We start from the raw sequence: 23,266 nt of genomic DNA, 5'->3' as shown, positions 1-23,266 counted from the left end.
GAAGTTTTCCTGCGCCAATTTCCTCATTGTGATTTGGATCCACTTTACTTGCCAATGGCTTCCACAAAACAATGTGGACACACCTTTGAAACATGAATTTCTCTTCAGTATATGTTATTTCATAAATATATCCAACATATTTTAAATTAAAACAATTACAGTATTATTTATAGTAAATTACTACTTTCCTGTTTTTTTTTCTATTCACCCCATTTTTCGGTACCCCAAAACATGGGATAACTCCGGCCGCTTTTTCGATACCGGTAATCATAATTCATTACTGAATAACAATTACAATTATGTTCATACATAATAATGAAGAACAAACCCGGCAGAACTATTTTTTTCTTCAGAAAATTGGAGGGAATGTTCCACGTTTACTTTTATAAAATATGGTATACGAAAAAATGGCCGAAGGTACATGGACGTCTTGATTTAAAAATTCATCATACTATGAAATTCACCAGTTTTTCCTCTAATGTGCTCGAATAATCCCCCGAAAAGTCGCTAATCGGAAACTGAAATTTTGTCGCTAACAAGGACTGTGTTGGCAACAATGGGCTTGATATATTTTGATCAGTCTTCAGTCGTAGTTTGTGGTGGTAGGATCTGCGTGTTAAACGTTCTAGTAATTCTCCGTGTTAAGTTACGAAAATGTCTACCAAAAAGAAACGAAATGGCAAGAATTGGCATTATGAACCAGCAAAAAAACGTAAATGTGTTTTAGATACAGGTTTAAAGGGCTTTATGTGTACGTGTAATAACACGGAGAGGCAATGCATTAAAGAGACTTATAATCTGCTAGACGAATATGCCAATCAGCTATATGGTTCACAGGTAAGAATTCTATTTCATATTCATACTAAATTTGGAATGTTATATTATATAATTAGCACTCGAGTATTTCCATCCGACTTCTACCGTATTTTGGTAAATCTTTACCAACTAGTTCGCAAAATAAAGGTTAAGAAAGTATCACGGCGCGGCTCACACGACTTAACAGCGCGCTACACTCGGATGCCAACTTACGAACTTAGGCTAGGCTAGTGTCATCCTACCGAGCTCGATAGCTGCAGTCGTTGAAGTGCGGCCAATATCCCGTATTCGGGAGATAGTTGGTCCGAACCCAACTGTCGGCAGCCCTGAAGATAATTTTCCGTGGTTTCCCACTTTTATACCAGGCAAATGCTGGGGCTGTGCCTTATTAAGGCCACGGCCGCTTCCTTCCCACTGCTAGTCCTTTCCTGTCGCATCATCGCAATAAGACCTATCTGTGTCGGTGCGACGTAAAGCAACTTGTAAAAAATAAAAATAGTAGCGACTTCGTGTTATGCCGTGGTGTATACTGAGGGCTACCAAGGCTATCGGTGAAACCTCAAATGAACTGATTCAATGAAGTAAGTGAATTCCGTTGCCAACCCGCGCACAAGAAATACACAAGGATACTAGAGGCCTAGGGCTGCTTCGCGGCTTCTAACCTGGGGGCTTACACCCCCAGACCCCCTTTGCTTGATCCAGACCAATGGTCTAACCAATCCAGACCAACGGCTTTGCCACTGACCAATGGTCTAACCAATCCAGACCAATGGCTTTGTCACTAACCTACCCTAACCAATCCAGACCAGTGGAGGTGTCACGTGGGATACTACAGGTCTAGGGCCGCTTCGCGGCTTCTAACCTGGGGGCTTATGCCCCCAGACCCCCTTTGCTTGATCCAAACCAATGGCTTTGTCACTGACCAATGATCTAACCAATCCGGACCAATGGCTTTGTCACTAACCTACTGTAACAAGATTCGTAAATAAAAGTAGCGCCGCTGCGTTAACGAGATTTGTAAATAAAATTAGTGCCGCTGCACTAGGACTAGTTCTTTATATGAACAGTTGGCAGCTCTGTCCACCGCACGATCAAGTCCTTCGCGAGAAGCGAGCGAGAGAGAAACAAATGACCGTGCAATCGCGCCTGGATGCGTGGCACTGGAAAATGTAAACTGTTCTGAACTTTTGCCATAATATAATGCACACCCACATGCCGCTGTTGTAACCAGACGTGCTCTACAGTGTGTCGACATGTTGCCTTGGCCTGCTCAATCCCCCGATCTGTCCTGAATCTGGCACGTATGGGACATCATTGGACGACAACGTCTGCGACATCCATAACCGGCATTAACTGTCCCTGTATTGAGCGACCAAGTGCAACAGGCATGGATCTCCATTCCACAAGCTGACATCTGGCACCTGTATGACACAATGAATGGAGGTTTGCATGCCTGCATTCCACAGTCGGGCGATTACACCGGTTATTAATGGACCAGCATGGCACATTTGCGATGGCTTTTCTCGCACGGATATTAACCTGAAGTCTTATACCATTAATCAATAAAAAATGTTACCTGGACAAATATATTGCCTAAATTTCCGTATTCTACATTCCTTATTTCATGGTGTTTGGATATTTTTTTTCGCCAGTGTACTTCCTGACCTCATACTTCTGACATAATTATATAGATAACAGAGTGCTGTTATTTCACTCCCGTCTACTTCTACATCCTTGTAGGAGGACGTTGCATGGCTGCTGTTATAGGAGTAATATAATTTTCTTTTTATAGTTAGATCTACTAAAATACAATACAGTGTTTCAGGTTTAGTGTTCTCTTATGTTGTTTTGAATCGAGCCAGTGATCATGGGTCGGACACCACCACTGATCTACCGAGAAAGCTAATAAACCAATGAACGACGTGTACAACCGTAGGTAATGCTGTAAAATTCTACATTTTAAATTGATAATAATAATAATAATAGTAAGAATAATAGTGCATAGCTTCAGGAAAGGCTTGGTGGTGACCCAATGAGGATGAATTGAACGGCGAAGACATCATAAACACCCGGTTCCCAAGTCAGGGAATTAAGAGTACGAGGAGGTTGATCCCAAGAATTGAAACTGAGTCATATGATCAAAGGGAAGTATTCTATCCATTTGCTAAACACTGGGCTACCATTTCAACTGATCAGGCATTGAGTATTGGCAGAGGCCAGGGCAGTAGCTTGTGAAACAGCCTTGACAACACATTAGCTACTCCGGTAGCTCAAAATACTTAAGACTTGATGTTCACTAAACCAACTGTCGAAAGGTAGGGGGGGGGGGTAACTTAAGTCTAGAGGTAGCCCACGTCTTGATCTCAGCATACGCCATTGGTGTTATGTGATGCGTCTGGGTAGTGATAAGACCATTAGTCTGAATTTTTAGGTCCAGCAGTTAGTGACAAGACCAATGGTGTGGATTGGTTAGTCCGGTTCATGACAATGTTATTGGGCTGGGGGCAAACAAAGGGGGTCTAGGGGCCCAGATTAAAATTGTGAAGCAGCCCACAGTTCTCTAGTATGCCCTTTGACATTATTAGCTATTGATAAGACGACTGGTTTGTGAAAACACCATTAGCTGGTGACAAGTACAGGAGAAAATATGAGATCAGCATTTTCCATGTTTGACAGTAGAGAAAACTTCAATTAATGAAAACATTCACTTATCCACTGTGGCAGGGAGTAGGGGGTACAAAGTGCTTGCTGCTAGTAGAAATTCATGGATTCGTTCCTGCCGTGGGTGCACTACTACATCTTTCCCTGCAAAGCGTTTTTGGGGTTGAGGTTGTGCACATGTCCACAAATTCAGTAGTGTGATTGACCTTTAAATGCCACAATCCCTTGTGCTGGAGGCCGTGTGATCCATGCTAGTAGAATTTGTCCACCGATATGCAGCCTACTCCTGTGCTCTTGTTCAGCAATCAACTTTGTAAGGTGGTGATGTGCTGGCAATATCACCTGATGCATTTATTCATACGGTATGTTGGCTTGCTCCAGTCTTCCTCCCAGTGTCAGGATATTAGTATTGTTTAACATGGGATTTAATTATTTCAGTTTGCGCTTACTCAGAATAGGTTGCTTGGACTGCAACTGATGTATTTTCTTGGAGTACGATGTCGGCTGTGCTATTCGTATGCAGTCGAGAATTGTGCTCTTGAGCTTTGGTGGTGGTTTAACGTCACACTAACGCATCCAAGATTTTCGGCGATGTTGACCTTTAGAAGGTACAGTGGAGCTGTCCTGCAATATCTTGCAAATCTTAGATAGTTTGCTGCAACGTGCTGCAGTTAGGTGAGCTTGGAAAAGTGGTTAATAACAGTATCCTCAGGAATTGTTACGATATTACACGCCACCTTGGACCTTTCTTCAGGTGGCGTTAGGCGCAGCCTTGTACTTGCAAAGGTCGGTTAAAGATAATGATTTTGCAACAGCCAGCTCAGTCCTTGCCATCAAAAACGATTATTACCATGCTCAATGTCTGCTGGATTGTCTTGAGACACCACGTCTCCATATACTATTCTCAGTACTGTCCTGAATTTCTTAGTCAGTCTGCTACAAACATTTTCTATTTTTTAGATGGAGCAGCTACCTGTGCCAAGACGTTGGTTGAGTTTGTCCACAGGATGACTTTCGAGAATGATATTTTCAGTGCAAGGGTAATAATCTTGGCCAGTCGTGCAAGAAGAAGGCTCCACAGAGTTCTAGCTGAGGAAGCAATGGCCTTTTTACAGTAGCAGCTCATGATTTAGAACACAGTAGTCTGACTGAGGTAGTATACCCAGCTACTGAAAGCCTTCTCCGAGCCATCACAAAATCCATGCAGCTTTATATTTGTGTTAGGACAGTCAATCAGAACTCGACAGTCTATTAGAATCTTTTCCATAGAAGATAACTGATAATGGTAGAACTGGATTTCTTGACAGCTGCATTATGAGGTACTCAGTATGCAGGATTTGCAGAAGGGTGTGTCAATTCCACGTGTCCCAACTCTTCGTATTCCCTCATGAATTTCACGTAGGCCTAGTCAAAAATGAAACTGTTAAATCCTGTTACGTGTAATGTAGTCTTGCTTCATTGTGGGTTGTTTGTGCAATCTCTCTCTTCATCTGGAGATGATAGAATCGTCGGCTACCATTTGAGATGTGTCACCCAATTTTTGCGGGTCTTTGCCGCACCATTAAAAGGTTAGCAGTTTTATGGTAGGGAGCATAATTGCCATCTTATGCGTGACTGCAGCAACCTCAGTAAACAATACCATGGTGAACTTCATAATTTACAAAGATAAAGTCACATTTTTGTCGCTCCAAACTCTGTTCTGCAGTAGGTCTGCTCGAACTTCGTCTGTCCTATAATGTATTGTAGTCAGTGCTTCGCAAGCTCTATAAACCTCTCTATTCCAAATCACAGAGTAGTCTACTATTTGAAAGTGGAACATCTTCAATGTGTGTGATTTTTTTATAAAGTAGTTTAACATCACTCTAATACATGTAATGATTTTGGTGGAGCAAAGATGGGAAAGGGCTAGGATTAAGAGGGTAGCGGCGTTGCTTCAATTAAGGTACAGACTCAGCATTTGCTTGGGTGAAAATGGGAAACCATCTTCATGGCTGCTGATGGTGGAATTCGAAGACACCATCTGCCAAATGCAAGGTCACACCTATGTGACCCTAACCACATTCCCAACTTGCTCAGTATCTTCAATTTTAGATTTCCTAAATACTAAATAACTAATAGATTCCAAGTTTGAAATATTCCTTAACTGAAACAAGGTCTTGGAACTCATAGAGAGCTGAAGGAAAATCACATTCAGACTGGCTTGTAGTAATTGCTGTTACTGCAGTCCTACAATTGTTGTATTTGTTTTATGTACAGTTTAAACCTAAAATATAAATAATACAATTCTGACAGCTGTATTTGCGCTGACAAAATTCATTGTTAAACACAATCCCTAAACAAAGGCAGCTATATTTTATACTTCACATGTTAGCAACACTTGGTTCTTTCTGCTTCCTCCCCCCCCCGCCCATCTCCTTTTCTTCAATTTGGTTTTCAAATCAGCGACTGTATTGCATGTATTGCATTCCTGGGTTATACAGGCATTGTATGTGGTAAGGACATTTTGTCTGCCGCGAGTGAGTTCTGCCACTGTAATGTTTTCTTTCAGTTGTATGAGTAGGGGCGGAATCTTGTTGAAACCACACGTTCTCTTTCACAGTATCAGTGGAAGTTGACACCTCCGTTTTCTTTGAATAAAAATTCAAGTTTTGTTTGATAACCTCAACTTCTGAATGCTCCCTATAAAAAATATGCAAGACAAATTGAAAGCGGGAAGCACATACCTGTTATTACATGCTGGGTCTCTCATATAAACTAAGACCAAATGCACGGCGTTTGTACTCTGCACTAAGGCAGCTGCCTCAGCTGAACTTAAGTCGCGTGTACAGTCTTATATGAAATCTCATCTTATAAAAGCTATTGGAATTGTCGTCCTTCCTGGGTTGTACGGGCATTGTATCTGGTAACGACATTTTGGCTGACGCGAGTGAGTTCTGCCACTGTAATGTTTCTGGTTTCATTTGTAATGTTTTCTTTCAGTTCCTCCAATGTGTTAGGATTTCTTTGATACATTGTTTTTTTTCAGTTTACCCCACAAATAAAAATTACACACTGTTAGCTCTAGAGAACAAGGTGGAAATAGACCAGCACTCTGTCTGCAAACACTTCCGAAATTGTAAGAAGGGAATCTTCTGTTGTATAAGTAGGGGCAGAATCTTGTTGAAACCACTCATGCATTCTTTCTTCTTCCCTTAACTGATGGAAGAATAGCGTCAAAATGTCATCTTGGTATGTCTGCATTTACTGTCGTCTCAAAAGTAATAGGCCCAATTATTGGTCTTGCTCTAAGAGCACACCAAACACCAGTCTACTTATCATAATGAAAGACTTTATAAACACCATTAGGATTTTCTGTACACCAATAGCGAGAATTATGATGTTGCATAAAACTATTTTCATGTTTTTTACACGTATTGATTTTGCTACTAATAATTACAATTCTTGTTTTATTTTCCAGCTAATTCAATACATAAAAATGTTTGTTTCTAGAAGGACATTTTATTACAATACAAACATTAACAGGGACATGTTTTGCTCGTTATATCGAGCATCTTCAGCCTTTTTAAACGATTATCTCAATGTTGAGTCTTTACATTGAACCTTCTTATAATTAATTTGTTCATTAAAATTGTTTTACATCATAAAATATTACGACTAAATAACACATAATTAGAAGAAATAACAATTAAAATATATCTGTGATGGACTAGACATTGATCATAAAATAGTCGATGTCCAAGTCATGGTAATGTTCTAAACAACTGTAAGATTTGGCTAATAATATAATATATATATATATATATATATATATATTATTATTATTATTATTATTATTATTATTATTTATTAATCTTTTAACATCACTAATTTCAAATAGGACATATAACTTAGAAAAATAACTTAGCACTAAATACTGTTAGAAAAAACTGGGAACGTACGAAAAAGATAAAATAATTTTTAGCCAAATCTTACAGTTTCCTTTGTTTATTAATAATTTTCTTGCTCTGTTATACTCTGCAATTTGTGGGTTTCAACTGATATCACTTATGTGACATTCATGATTATAGTGAATGCTGAAATTCTCATAGACATACTTTCCACAGACTCGACTATTCAAATGGGATGAATTTGACATTCATCAAAATATTATATTACTCAGTGTTAATGTCATTAGAAGTAATTATAATGTCAAGAATTTATACCTGTTGTGATGTCACCATACGTAAAATTTTACTTTTTACTTTTTTAAGACACATCAAACCTCATGACACAGCTCATGAGTACATCACCCAATTTTAATGTGTAAGTTTTGTCATTGTTTTATGTATATATCGAGAGAGAGAGAGAGAGTCTAATGCTTTGTCAATTTTTAGCTATAAGTGGTTGAGGATGATCATTATATGAATGGAACTAGTCCCACAATGTGATATACAGTGTGATTCAACAGCCCCCTTCCAATATCGTTTGCTGCAGCCTAACTAACGTGCACAAGATTATAGGGGTGCTATTCCCCTGCAGGTGTACTGTATGGTACTAATGTTCAGCGAGCATATTTTGCACACGATTCTGAACCCTAGCGAAATGTTACATCATCCGTTCGCAAATCATGACTCCTTGAAATCCTTTTACCATATAACTATGCTAATCTGTTGTTCCTCGTGACCGGGTGTAACAAAGAGGGGAATCAATGCGTAAAACTAGGTAACAGTGCAGTAATTAATGACTTACACACGGAACTGGATGGTGTATGTACTCTGCTCTCGTCGTTTTACCAGCACGTTTGCAGCAGTGTAGCGTAGCGGATGTAGTTAGGCATTTGCCTAGCAATTGGTGGAATGTGCCAGCGGCGGTTTGAATCCTGCATCATTCAAATATTTTTGCATTGGTATGAAGTTTGAATACATAAACGTTTGAGACATTCAAACAGTAAAATGATACTGTTATTCATCTTGTGCCCTGTGCATACTCCGCTGGTTAGGGCCTGAATGTTCTGCAACCTCTGCTGTCATTCAGCATGTTTTCCACAGAGAAATACTTTGATATGCTCCTCATTTATGGGGAAGCAATACAAAATGTGCGCGAGGCACTACGTCTATACCAGGAACGGTATCCCGACAGGCAACACCTGGCCGCTATGATATTCCGTCGTGTTGAAAGACGCCTAAGGACAACAGGCATGATTTCCAACCATCCACCAGTCCGCGATAGGGCCGTTACATCTGGTGAAAAAGAAGAGGCCATTCTGGAGGCAACTTGTAATAATCCACACATCAGTACAAGGGTGATTGCACAACAGGTGAACAGCAGCCAGCCGCCCGTCTGCCGAATACTGCATGAACATAAATTTTACTCATACCATCTTGAGCTACACCAAGAGCTCCATGGGCAGGATTTCAAAGCTCGAATGGAGTTCTGTTGGTGGCTGTTAGGCAGGCTGGACAATGATGCAGCATTCGTATCGCATATCTTGTTCTCGGACGAATCACGCTTCCACAATAATGGGAACATCACTCACCACAACATGCACTGTTGGAGTCTGGACAATCCTCATTGGGTGCAACAGGCCGCCCATCAAGTACGATGCGGAGTGAATGTTTGGTGTGGAATCTCGGGGGATAGCCTGATTGGACTTATTTGTTTGAGGGCCATTGGACGGGCCCACGCTATGTGCACTTTCTGCGTCAGGAACTCCCACTGCTGCTGGAAGATGTACCGTTGCGCAATAATTTGACGATGTTGTTGCAACAGGATGGAGCTCCACCACATTTGACTTTGCCCGTTCGTAATCATCTGAACCAGGAATTGCCAGGGAAATGAATAGGATGAGAAGGCCCTGTTTCTTGGCCTGCCAGCTCGACTTGTAGGATTGCAACAAGATATAGCAGATATCTTGGATTCAGGAGTTTAAATGGACTGTATCGTGATTGACCTGTCTAAGGCATTTGATAGGGTGGCTTATGGGAAACTACTGGCAAAAATGTGTGCTATTGGACTAGGCAAAAGAGTGACTGAGTGGGTTTATATATTTCTAGAAAATACAGTAGATCTCAGAGAATTAGAGTAGGCGAAGCTTTATCTGACCCTGTAATAAATAAGAGGGGATTCCTCAAGGCAGTATTATTGGACCTTTATGTTTTCTTATATATATAAATGATATGAGTGAAGAATTGGTATCAGAGATAATGCTTTTTGCAGATGATGTTATTCTGTATAGTGTAATAAATGTTACAAGATTGTGAGCAACTGCAAAATGACCTCGATAATATTTTGAGATGGACAGCAGGCAATGGTATGATGATAAGGAGGGTTTAAGGTCAGGTTGTGAGTTTTACTAATAAGAAAAGTCCTCTCAGTTTTAATTACTGTGTTGATGGGGTAAAAGTTCCTTATGGGGATCACTAAGTACCTAGGTGTTAATATAAGGAAAGATCTTTATTGGGGTTATCACATCAATGGGATTGTAAATAAAGGATACAGATCTCTGAACATGATTACGAGGGCATTTAGGGGTTGTAGTACGGATGTAAAGGAGAGAGCAGATAAGTCGCTGGTATGGTTCCAGAGTATGGGACTCTCTCCAGGATTACTTTATTCAAGAACTGGGAAAAATCCAAAGAAAAGCAGTTCGATTTGTTCTAGATGATTTCTGACAAAAGAGTAGCGTTACAAAAATGTTGCAAAGTTTAGGCTGGGAAGACTTGGGAGAAAGAAGACTAGCTGCTCAACTAAGTGGTATGTTAGTTACAATTTCTTGTTATTGTATCCACCTATTCAATACATGAAATGTTTATTGTCTCTAAAAGGACATTTACCACAATACAAACATTAAATGGGACATGTTTTGCTCGTTATGTCGAGCATCTTCAGCCAGTTTTTACAATTATCTCAAGGTTGAGTCCTTATGTTAAACCTTATTTGTTCAACTAAAATGTTATTATACAATAAAATATCTTTATTATACAAAAAGTAAACATGAAGAGGTAATAATTAAAATGGATCTATAATAGACTAGACGTAATCACAGTAATGTGCCAATTAAATTATGTGATTTGGCATGAAATTTCGTTTTTTTCTAACACTGCATGTGTTAAGTTATTTTATCTAAGTATGAAAATTCTTATAAAGATCAGTGAGTTGAAAGAACAAACTTACAATATATTCTTGTAAATGAGAATTACACCACTATTAAAATTAGAGGTTTGAAACCTGTTATACGCATCATAACTTATAGTTTTCACCGAATAATTATTGTACAATAATGCATTATTATATAAAAAGTAAACATGAAGGAGTAATTATCAAATTGGGTCATTAATAACATTATTCACTGGAAGTTGATGTCCAAGTCATAGTAATATGTCAATTAAAATTGTAAGATATGGCTAAAAAATTATTTCTAACACTTCTAGTGTTAATTTTTCAAAGTATAAAATGTTCATATGAAGGTTAATGATTTAGAAAAGTTAAACTTGCGATTTGTTCTCGTTGGATGAGAATTATACCATTATCAAAAATAGAGCATTGGAGGTTTGTAATCCGTTGTATACATCATACTTGTAGTCTTCACCAGTCTCCAAACCAATGTTGAATCGGCCAATTTTTAGTGGTCTGTTTGTTTTTAAGCGTAGTTAAAAGGGACACGAATGTTTGTTATATAGATGTTGCTGTGCTGTTTACTGCAACGTTATAGACCTTTATTCTTTGTGAATAATTAAAGGTTTCAGTACTGCAACAGACACAGCTAGGCAGTTCATTTATTTTTTATATAATAATGAATTATTGTGTAATAATTATTCGGTGAAAACTATAAGTTATGACGCATATAACAGATTACAAACCTCCAATCTTCCAATTTTAATAGTGGTGTAATTCTCATTTACGAGAATATATCGTGAGTTTGTTCTTTTAATTCATTGATCTTTATAAGAACTTTCATACCTTGATAAATAACTTAACACAAGCAATGTTAGTAAAAACTGGAATTTTCATTCCAAAACAAATTTAATTGGCACATTACTGTGATTACATCTAGTCTATTATAGATTCATTTTAATTGTTACTTCTTCATGTTTACTTTTTTATAATAAGGATATTTTATTGTATAATAATGTTGTAATTGAACAAATAATTGTAAATAAGGTTTAACACAAGGACTCAACCTTGAGATAATTGTAAAAAATGGCTAAAAATGCTTGACATAACGAGCGAAACATGTCCCATTTAATGTTTGTATTGTGGTAAATGTCCTTTTAGAGACAATAAACATTTCATGTATTGAATAGGTGGATACAATAACAAGAAATTGTAACTAATATTAGTAAGTTCAATACAGGCAAAAAACATGAAATTGGTCTTATGCAATAAGAGCTATGTTCCAAGCTGTCTGTGGAGAGATGGTGTTGAATGACATTATTAGACAAATAAGTTTGAGTGGTATCTTTAAAAGTAGGAAAGATCACAATATGAAGATCAAGCTGGAATTCAAGAGGACAAATTGGGGCAAATATTCATTTATATGAAGGGGAGTTAGGGATTGGAATAACTTACCAAGGGAAACTTACTTGGGAGACTGCCCTAAATGCAGATCAGTAGTGATTGATTGATTGATTGATTGATTGATTGATTGATTGAACAGTGAATTGCTAGGAAAACATTATAAATCTCAAATGGGAAACTTCATTAATTTACCATATGCCAAAATACCCAATTTGTATTTGTTATTTCTGTTCTAGTTATGCTGTTTAATGCTACTCATCTTAATAATCCAATTGAAAATTCTGAATATATCTTGATGCAAAAGAACCATTATTTATTGAAGTCTTTACCTCTGCTGTTAATATCCTATATACAAAATTTCTGCTGTTCATTTTTGTAAAATGTGTGTTTTGCGACTTGTAGTTCCGTTTTAGTATGCATGATTAACGATGTGCAATTTGTGTAACATCCTTGATTAACTGCAAAAGCTAGAATGTACTCTATATCAAATAACTCTTACTAATGAGAAACTGTTGTCAAATGAGTGGTATGAATGATATGTTGTTCTAGGAATTTGAACCAAAGAATATTTCTACATTGCTGTTTTGACTCAATTTTCATCATATTTTGTTACAGGATGCCCCTGTTCATTCAGGCGATGAGCTGACGGACGAACTCAACGCAGAGATAGCTGCTCTCAAGAAGGAAACTGAGGATCCTGCAGAACAGCGTAGGTTTAAGATTGTCGATTGCGGAGTGAAAAATCGCCTATTTTTTCGGACAACAGTAAGCACTTATCATTATTTCTTGACTCATCAATTTCTGTTTTAGCAGAGTATGTTGCATGTATAGTCCAGTGTCTATTGCCATGGCTGTTGCTTCCCACCTGCAGTAGTTAGTCCAGGTTTGACTCCTAGTTCTGCTAGGGCTGGATTGGTGTAATATACTGTAATTTAGCAGAGGAGTACTGCTCTTTGTCACCTTCTGTGTTGTCTCTTCATTGCCAGGCTAATAGTGGTATACCGGGCGAGTTGGCCGTGCGTGTAGAGGCGCGTGGCTGTGAGCTTGCATCCAGGAGATAGTAGGTTCGAATCCCACTATCGGCAGCCCTGAAGATGGTTTTCCGTGGTTTCCCATTTTCACACCAGGCAAATGCTGGGGCTGTACCTTAATTAAGGCCACGGCCGCTTCCTTCCAACTCCTAGGCCTTTCCTATCCCATCGTCGCCATAAGACCTATCTGTGTCGGTGCGACGTAAAGCCCGTAGCAAAAAAAAAAAATAGTGGTATAGTACCTAAAATGTATACAATAGTCACTTTCTTACCCAATTGTTGCTCTTGTTTAATTATGAAACACAAACTCGCTTTGTTTGCCAGGAGTTTAACATTGCTCTGGTATTTTGGCTGCACTGGATGTAGTGACCATGGCTGTTATTAAGGCACAGGCCCAGCATTTGCATGGTCTGAAGATGGGAAACAACAGAAGATCATCTTCAGGGCTGCTGATGGTTGAATTATAACCCTTATAGAGAAACGATGAAAGTCAAATCTACTTACTACAATGTGATGAACATGGCATGTTATATGATATTACCACTTTGATACACGTGACATACAGTGGTGGTCTCTTAAGGTAACCCATGAGTGAAATTGAAATGTCCTAAACTATCAAAGCCATATTTTTCAAATTTATATCGAAGATGTAATATGATATCAGAAGACCGTTTATATGTTTTCAATTCAGTAGCTTTAATGGTTCAGAAGATATGGTCAAATTACTTCATTTTTATGGGACGCCATAGAAAAAGTTCCTCGTATTGCAAATTTGATTTTTTCAACTCCATATTTTGTCAAAATGTTCACCAAACATGCACTTTTTAAAAATTGCCTTTGGTTTTAATGTGCTAATGATAGATAATCCACTACAATTTTTCAAATTTATGCATTCATAAATTTTTCCTTAAATATCAGCAAAAAAAAATAGTAATTTGAAAAAAAATAATAGTATTTTTTTTTCCCAAAAGAAAACTGTTTGCAATTTTAATTCATCATACATCTGTGAACTAATGTACCAAGTTTGAACTGCCTATCTCAAAAACTGTAACGCAAGGGACATTTTATATGCAGGAACGTACTGAAAATTTGAAGTATGAGAAAACAGCAATTAAAGATCTGCATGCACTACACAATGTAAAATCCTCGTGGTACATATGTGGGGCCCTCAGATTTCTTTTTCTCCTGCTCTCCTGATGCTTTAGCAATCTTCTTCTTCTTTCTATGGTCCTTTCTACTGGTAGAACCTCGCTTCTTGCATTTAAACACAATGCAACGAAAATGTAAATGAAAACTAAGTGATGCATGGAGTGAAGAAGTGGGCTCCGCGAGACATTTAAATCGCTGCGGGGACTTTAAAAAATTGCGATTGAGGTTCGGCGATGCAATATTTGGATAGAAGAAGGCCTGGGGTATTTTATAACGTCAAAATCAAAATGTCAATTTTTTAATCGATTTTCACAAATATTCACTCATGGGTTACCTTAAGCGCCCCATACACATACAAACATGGTTTGGTGAACTTGGTTCCTGAAGTTGGTTCGCGAACCAGGTTCACCCAGCACGAAGACCTTAGTTTCACACTTGTGGTTTACATAGTTGCAGCCGCTGTTATTGTGCTTGATGAATTGGGTTGTTTTAGGAAGAAGAGGAAGAAAAGGAGCACATGGTATAAGGCCTGGTTATGAGAAAGAGACAAGTGGTCGCATGTTAATCTTTGAAACATGCTCAAAGACACAAGTGAAAATTACTTTCAAAATTTTCTGCGAATGCCAGATGTGGAATATAGATATTAGTTAAAAATCAGAGCAGATTAGATTATGTGAGTTATTTTAATGCCCGAGGAAAAGTTGCCTGGCAGAACCGAATGATATCCTCAGTATAAAATGTACAATATGAAACACAATGTATAGAATTTTTAAATCCATATTAGAATCAATTTAATAAATATTCTAATATTTAAATGCAACAATTTATTGTTATCTGCTATTCCAGTAGTTCAATTTCCTTGTGCTGGCTGTCATCATCCGACTCGCTTTCCTAGTGACTAGAACATCATAGTCAGATTTCAAGTTTCGTATTTCCTCTTGGTTGGTGAGAAACGAAAGAAGACTGAAGTACCACAATTTTGGTACATGGACACTTTCTTGCGATGAACCCTTTTTACTTTTTGACTCTCTAACTTTCCTCACTTCCCTACGGAAACTTTGTTTCAACTAATTAACTCTCGCAGTTAAAAACACTAAATCTGCCTGGGGCATCTTCTCTTGTGTCATTCTCAGTAGCTCCTGTAATGCATCCTCCTGCTTATATCTGTCACTATATTCACTTGACTTCACTTTCCAAAGACAAGATATGCCTCTGAAAGACTTTATAAAATTTATCAAGAAGCTAGGATGCATGAAGGTCGCAGTGTCTGCTTGTTCGTGAACTTTGAAAAAGACCAAGTTCACCGAAGCATGTTCGTATGTGTATAGGCCGCTTTAGAAGCATTTAACTACATTTCCTGGTGCATAAGTGAGTTTTTCGTATGTAGTGGTGTTGTCTACCTTACCTGTGCCATCAGTGATGAAATTTCTGTATCTTTCTTCTAATTGTTTTGAGTCTTAAAGTGCAGCCATTTTGTTTAACCTTTCTTTGACATTGGTCATACACTTGGAAGATAATAATCTCAAGCAGGCTGTGATTATCTGCAAAGCCATGCTCTTCTTAAGAAAAAAGAGGTACATAACAAAACAGCATGAACTAGGTGGCAAGAACTCAAACCAATGAATGTTGCCAGTTTTCATACATAGCACTGTCACAGTCATTTCTTGCACAATCCATCACACACCAATTTATTTCTCTTTTGGCACATAAATAGTGCTGTGTCAGAATAACTTCAAGTACGCACTATGCCGAATTTCAAGACCATGAGAACGTCATAAGGAGAATTTGATCACCTGTATTGAACAGGATATTTTAACCTAAATTCCTGCATTAATCAGGTGGCTTTTTTTAATTACAATCTTGGGACTATTAATTTTCTGCGTGGTGCACATCTACATTTTTTCTGAGAATATGTGGTCAGTTCATTAAGATATTTGCGTTCTATGCTAAAAGTGGGACTAAATTTGCTTTTCGATTGTAACATGAAGGACAATGCAGTTGCTTCATTAGGGCTTGTCAAGCATACAAGTAGCATTAGTAATGTGTCAAGATGTATAAACAAAGTGTCTTGTCCTCATGCCTCTAAATTTTTCGTGGGTTCCAGGGGTCTTGCGATCCATATTAGTAAGTCACATATCGATGTACACTACTTAGAGGAAATCCTGAGCTACCCCACATCAGGAAGGATCACCGACACGGCTCGTCGAGATTTATACCAATTAACAGTATGGAACTGGAGAATTTACCTCTATCTAAAATTGGTCTGTTCTTGTCAATTTAAAATCTGCTGACCCTGTTCTGCGCCGTGTGCCTAGAGATGCTCGCTCAACTGTAGTAAATGCCCTTTGTGAAGTTGTTCACCATGTGGTGGATGCCTACGATCCCAGTGCCTGGACTGATCTTTCGTTTTTCCTTTTGCTTCTGTGTTCCTCAGAAATCAGATAATGTAACTAACATTACGTTGTGGGATAAACTGAGAGTTTGCTGCTGGTATGACGTCTAACCATGATGCCATACCCCGCCCTTGTGTACCTTATCAAAAGTCTCACTCTTCTCTCAGTTCAGTCAATGTCAAGAGAGTAGAGAACAAAGTTGCTGATGCTGATGTTCGTGGAGCAGTTCGATTGATTATTTCTGGTCACCATGCCTGATGTTGCTGTATTGGAGGCTCTTCGTGAGAAACATCCTGCCCACTCAGGTCCAGTCATTCTTCCGGATCCTCCGAATACATCAAGCTTTGTTCCTGGAATGACTACCACGGAACATTTTAATGCCATCTCTCTTTTCCTTCTGGATCTGTTGGTAGACTGGATGACCTTCGTCCGTTCATCCGGAAAGACTTTCTTCAGTGTCAAGAGCTTGATTCTAAGGAGCAACTCATAAGATCGTTTTGTGGTTTACTTGCCCTCATCATCTCTGACAATGTCCCTTTGGAAGCCCACTATTTTTTGGTGCCTCACTCACCGCTTTGAAGAAGAAATGTGGCGGTGGCATTCGCCCTTTTGCTGTTGGTACTGTTTGGCGTCGACTGGCTGCAAAAATCTTACATTACATAATCTGTACACCAGTTGGGGACATAGAGTATGTGTTCCCAATGGAGCTGAAGCTGCTGTCTGTGCTCATCAGTGTCTAACAGCTTTCATTAAATTAGATTTTCATAATGCTTTCAGAGAGTTGCATCGCATTGCTATGTTGACAGTGAAGAATGAGTTTCCTTCCATCTGTCCATATGTCTATGAATGCTACTCTCAGCCTAGTGACCTTTTCCTTGGTGAAAAAATTATACTTTCTCAATGTGGAGTTCAACAAGGTGTTCCACTCGGTCCTGCTCTTTTTGCAGTTACTCTTCAGTCGATTGTTAACTCCCTAATACAGAGTTAAATGTTTGGTATTTGGTATCATTGCTGATGAACCTGACTTCATCCTTTCATTTTTTTATAACATTCGCACACAAGCTTCAAATATTGACCTACATCTTAATTTTTCTGAGCGTGAAGTGGGTTTTCTTGGAGTTCATCGGGAACAAGCTGAGATACTATACGAGAAGTTTAATGCTTCTTCCCCTCAAATTCGTCTTTTGACAACATCCAATACTTGTCTACATGGTGCCGCAATATCTCCTGAAACTCTGTGTGGTATATTGGGCGAGAAGACGTCTCGAAACTGAAGTTTTTTATTTTACGCCTTTCCTTAGTTTCGACACATTCAGCCTTCTTCTTGCCCCATGCTTCGTTTTCTGTCCCGCAGTTGATGTACTACCTGCGTTGTTCTCCTTGACGTGAGACCTCACTATTGGAGGAATTCAATCACGTTTTAAAACTGGTCTTGAAACCATCCTCAGCTACTCCGCAAGTGACAATGGCTGGTTTCAGGCTTCTCTTTCTGTTGGTTCTGGTGGCCTCGGCATTCGTTGTGCTGTGGATTTGTCGATTCCGTCATTTTTAGCAACTGGCCGTGGTTCTCTTTGTCTTGTCGAGGCTCTCCTTCCACCTCGTGGATGCCTGGACCCTGATGCTGCCATACAAGAGAGTGCATCTTTGTGGTCAAGCTTAGTGAGAATAGTTACCCTGATATTGGTAAAAGAAGTATTCAAGCTGCTTGGGATGCTTCTCTTATCAATCGTTTCCACTAGCTTCTCCAGCTGACAACTAGTACCGGTAGTCTTCAAGACAAGGTCGGCTCCTCGCTGCTGCTTTTTCTCCTGAATCTGGTGTATCCGGTACATCTTAATTTTTCTGAGTGTGAAGTGGGTTTTCTTGGAGTTCAACGGGAGCAAGCTGAGATACTATACAAGAAGTTTAATGCTTCTTCTCCTCAAATTTGTCTTTTAACAAGATCCAATACTTGTCTACATGGTGAATTTCCTTCGCCTTCTTTTTTTTCAGTTTTTCCAATGAGAGTTTCCATATCACTGTGGCTTTATGTTTGAGACCAGCCTTGTGCAAGCCTCACTAATGTTCAGCTTGTGGTGCCTACGTTGATCAACGTGGCCTCCGTGGCCTGTGCGAAAAGTAAAGGCGGACACATTCGTCACTCCACTGTAAATGATGTCATCTTGCGGGCTGTCGTTTCAGCAGAAGTTCCTTATATACGAGAGCCTACTGGCTGCTGCCGTTCAGACTGTAAAAGGTCAGACAGAATGACACTTGTACTACGAAAAAAGGGGAGATCTCTCCTGTGGGATTTTACCTGTGCTATGTAACACTTTCGCCCAGTTCAATCTTCCCCTTTTGTCAATGAGTGCTGGAGGTGCAGCCGCAAGTAGGGAAAATGCTAAATGAAGAAAATACAATGATTTTTTATACAAATTTTCTTTATGCCCATAGCCATTGAATCCAGTGGTACCTGGGTCAATGGTGGCCTCACTTTTATCAAAGAGGTTGGCCAACGGATTGCTCGGATTTCCGGAGATACCCAATCAGCTATTTTCATTGTTTAGCGTATCATTGTTGCTCTACAGCATGGGAATGTCACATTCATTCTCGGGGTACTACCACCTTGTAAAGAGCTGGATGAAGTTTTCTTTCAACACATGGCTTTATATTTTATAGAAATAGAATTTTTGCTTGTGAATATTAAGAAATAAAAAATTTCTATCTATATTTACATAAACAGAACACAAATTTTAAAGCTTGGAAGCTTATGAATGAACATTCTAGTTCTGCTGTTGGATCGACAGGATATTTAACTACTTATAAACTAAATTTTAATTACCTTTTTTTTTTTTTTTCTGTGGTGTTCAATTAATTTAAGTGATGATTTTATAAGTTTGATGCTTTCATGAATGATTCAGTTTTAATGTCATTTTGAACTAATGTTTAAAATTTCTGTCCCATTATTTTGACATTTTAAAATTTTGAAGTGTATGTGTTTGGACTTACTATTTTAATATGTTTATTTTATACTATTAACTCTATCTATGATTATTAGCTGAAAGAGGAACAAAAGGGTCCGAAGCATGTACCAATTATTATTATTATTTATATAAATTGGATTGAATAGGTGGATTTGACTTTTATAATTTGTTTAAAAGAAATGTTGTCTCATAACAGATGTAAGTCAATACCAGTCATGAAATTTATCGCATGGGAATTATAATCTACCATTTTCCTAATGACATGTAACCAATTCGCTCAGTACACATGCTAATAGAGGTCTTCTTTTTCTGTGAATCTGTCTTGAGACAGGTATCAACTGGACAACCTCCATGATTCTCTGTCCTGAGCATCTTGCTTCAGTTGTTCATAGCTTCTCCCTTGTTTGACCTAATACGTTGAAAGTCTGTTTCGATTACAATGCGGTCGTGAAAATTCAATACTCATTGACATGCCCCACAACGGGCGACTTAAACGCACTCTACAGTGTGCTGGCAGCAGTGCCAGACCTGTAGCTCAGATCCTTTCAAACAGAGCAAAGATGGCCTAGGCCACCATAGCTCAATTGGTAGAGCAACCGATGCGAAATCGGGAGGTTGTGGGTTCGGATCCCACTGGTGTCCGGCTGGCCATTTTTGTTCTGTACTTAACATCTCTTCAACACGTACTACATGTACGTAACACGACCTAATACGTTGAAAGTCTGTTTCGGCTATCTACATTGTTTGTTGGGGCCCACAACAACTCAAGACAGTATTTAGCAAATATGCTGAACTGCAGTTAATACAAGCATGACATAACATGTTTCAGAGAACAGTAACCAGACCAGATATCGTTTCATGAGAGACCTGTTACTCCAAAACAATTTCTCAAGCTCATCTAATTTATCAGTGTTATTCAAAATTATATGTTTTGGATATAATGCTTGAGAAATTGACACAAAATGCTTATGGTTGGGGTCTTTAGCTTTCAATGTGGCTAGCTTGCACTGTGAAGAATGAGCAGCTTTGACAAAATGTGTCTCTACATGCAGCCTGCTGTAGAGGAGTGAGCTTAATCAAAGCATCATTAGTTGCCGCAGAAAAATTCCCCTCACAAATGAAGGTAAAACTGGCGTCAAGGTTATGCAGTTTGGGGTAAAGGAGATGAGAGGTAGGATACAGAGAACCTTCTAGTTCAGTAAGGAGGTCAACCAATCCAGCTGCATGATCTGTGACAAAAAATATGTGGGAGTGAAGCCTATTTACTTCTTGGTCACTCAGATCAGTCAGGTACTTAATACCACAGTTGTTGATATCTTTCATGTCAGACATCTTGAAAAATGTAACATCAGTAAAGTAAGCACTCAAATAGAAGACAGTCTGAAACCAGCTATTCCATCAGGTTATGACATGTGCAGCAAAAAGCTTTGCTTCCTTTGAAGCACCATACTTTGATGTTAAGAATTGTAAATAATTATATTTTCGCTTTCTTGTGTTCAAAAATGCTGACTTAACCATCGCAACCAATTGATTTAAATCTGTCATCATTGCGACCCAACTATTGCCAACCAAGCTGATCTTATGTGCCCAGCACTGTACATGCATTAAATGATTCCCTATGACCACACTTAATGTTTCAGAACACCGGGTCATGTACGGGGCACTGTCACTAACAGACACTTTAACTGCATCATATGGTACACTGTAACTGTGCAGAGCTTCTAAAACAGCACGAGAGCAGTTTGTAGCATTTCATGCATCAAGATAGTTCACAGAAACAATGTGCAGCTCTCTTTTCGATCTGGCTGGGGCTTGGAATATGATGATAAAAACACAACGGCCCATTCTATCTGTAGTCACATAGTATGTTGATGTTCTTCCCCACTAGAGCCTCTGCTGTTCTTTCCTGGTGGTCAGATGCAATTTCTAGAAAGGAAGAAAGACCTCAAATTATAACAATATAATTTCAAATTACTGGATCAATTGGGTATGGGCAAGATAGTTCGATATGGAAATCGCACTCAAATTCGGTATCCTTCAATTTTGCGCGTGGTTTCGGTGTCGTAATACCTAAACCGTACCCGATCAATGAAATCGAAACTTACACGGTAAATATACTTCATGTAAAGTTCTCACACATGGCAGTTCTTCATTTGAAAACTCAGTAATCCAGGCTTTGCTTTCCAGCTTTTCCAGAGGTATATTTGCCTTGGCAAATACTTCAACTGTGCGTTTTGAGAAGTTATCTCTGGAAATTTTTCGTCGCTTACAACTATCTAAATGTGTAAGCACATAAGATTGCTTTCTTTGAGACGTACTAGCAGCAGGGTTTGAACTTTCGTTATCGCATCGCATACCCATGTGTTTTTCAGATTTAACATGTTTCACAATGCTATCTTTTATTTCCCACCCAACTTGGCAATTACAATACTTGCAAAACACTGTTGCTGAATCTGTGGCATATAAACCATCATTTGCATATTGCTGAGCCCTTTCGTGCACAGTTTTTGTCGTGGGCCCCATAACCTAAAGGATCGCTTGACTTTCTACTCTTCACTAGTTTCAGTTTTTACAACAGGAAAACAACGCTGCGTCTATTTCGTTATATCAGTGACACTCGATTTACATTTTGATAATAATCGATACAGATCTTATTCCCCTTGCTATTCCCATTGTAAATATCGATTAAAGTCAGCAAGCAGCAATCGATCGGCTACTTTATCTTCATCGATCGGAACGGTCGAAAGATTTATGCATCGTATTTTGAGTATTTCTGATGATTTTGCTGGAATGTGTTGTTTTTGCCAGTAAAATAGCATATTTTTGCAGAATTCATTCCAAAATCGCATATTCATAGGAATTTTGCATTTTGGGTCACAATTCGCATTTTGTCGCACTTCTGTTTATGCGTAAAAGTGATTTTATTCCACATTCGAATTACCGTAGGCTTGGATTCAAGACAGGATTAAAAAATTTCTATTTATTGCAATTTTTCAGGTCCTACTGATTACCTAATGGTATTGTTTTTTGGGGGAAATGTCAGTTGATTAGATGCTTTGGGATGACCTATGCTTGCATTGTGTTTGGGTAGTGATGACTTAATTCAATGTAGTGTGATGTGATATTAATATGAGATGTTGAGTTAGTGATCTCCGAAGTTTTCTTCCTTACTTATTTTTGTGGTGGTGATTTTCCAAGTAATATTAGCATTTTTTCTTAGGATGAAAAAGCCATGTTTTGACATGATGCAAACTTGTGATTTTTCTTTCTCATTCCTTTGCCCACTTCCATTCAAAGTATTTTAAAGATTGGCCTAGGATATCCATTATTCATTAGTTGTTATTGTTTTGGTTACCTGTTAAATTCTAAGTAAGGTAATAATATTTATTTACTGCTTAAGGAAAACGCAAATAAATAATAAGTAATAATTTACCTGTAGGATATTGAGTTATGAAGTAGTTGCTTACAAACTTTTAATTTTCTTGAGACTCATATTCAAAGATGTGTTTATTTTTCTCCAATTTATTTATGCAGAGATTTTTCACATTACTTTTTTTTTAGATATTGTTCCTTTATTTTTTCATTGGAGCTTTAAATAGATATTTTGTTATGGTGCACTAAATTTTAAATTTTAAAAAGTTTATATAAATTCAGCCAAGGAAAGTATTATTTTAATCAATTCAGTGCCGAACTTAATGTTGTAATCCAAGTGAGAAAATATTACAGAACCTTAATCTTTTAATTTTCTCACATCTTA

The 23,266-nt window shown here is 38.4% G+C and overlaps 1 protein-coding gene across 1 annotated transcript in view; it reads left to right on the top strand.

Annotated features, from left to right (window-relative positions):
* The first annotated feature begins 589 nt into the window (after positions 1–589).
* The window catches only part of LOC136864745 (THUMP domain-containing protein 1), a 78,519-nt gene continuing 55,842 nt past the window's right edge, over positions 590–23,266 (top strand). Inside the window, exons 1-2 of the mRNA XM_067142093.2 lie at positions 590–837; positions 12,589–12,738. Of these exons, the coding sequence (XP_066998194.2) occupies positions 655–837; positions 12,589–12,738 (333 nt within the window). The 5' untranslated portion in view covers positions 590–654. The remainder of the gene's footprint in view (positions 838–12,588; positions 12,739–23,266) is intronic.

The sequence above is a fragment of the Anabrus simplex genome, chromosome 2 (genome assembly GCF_040414725.1).
Source record: "Anabrus simplex isolate iqAnaSimp1 chromosome 2, ASM4041472v1, whole genome shotgun sequence".
NCBI lineage: Eukaryota > Metazoa > Arthropoda > Insecta > Orthoptera > Tettigoniidae > Anabrus > Anabrus simplex.
This window is presented reverse-complemented; position numbering and strand designations above follow the sequence as displayed.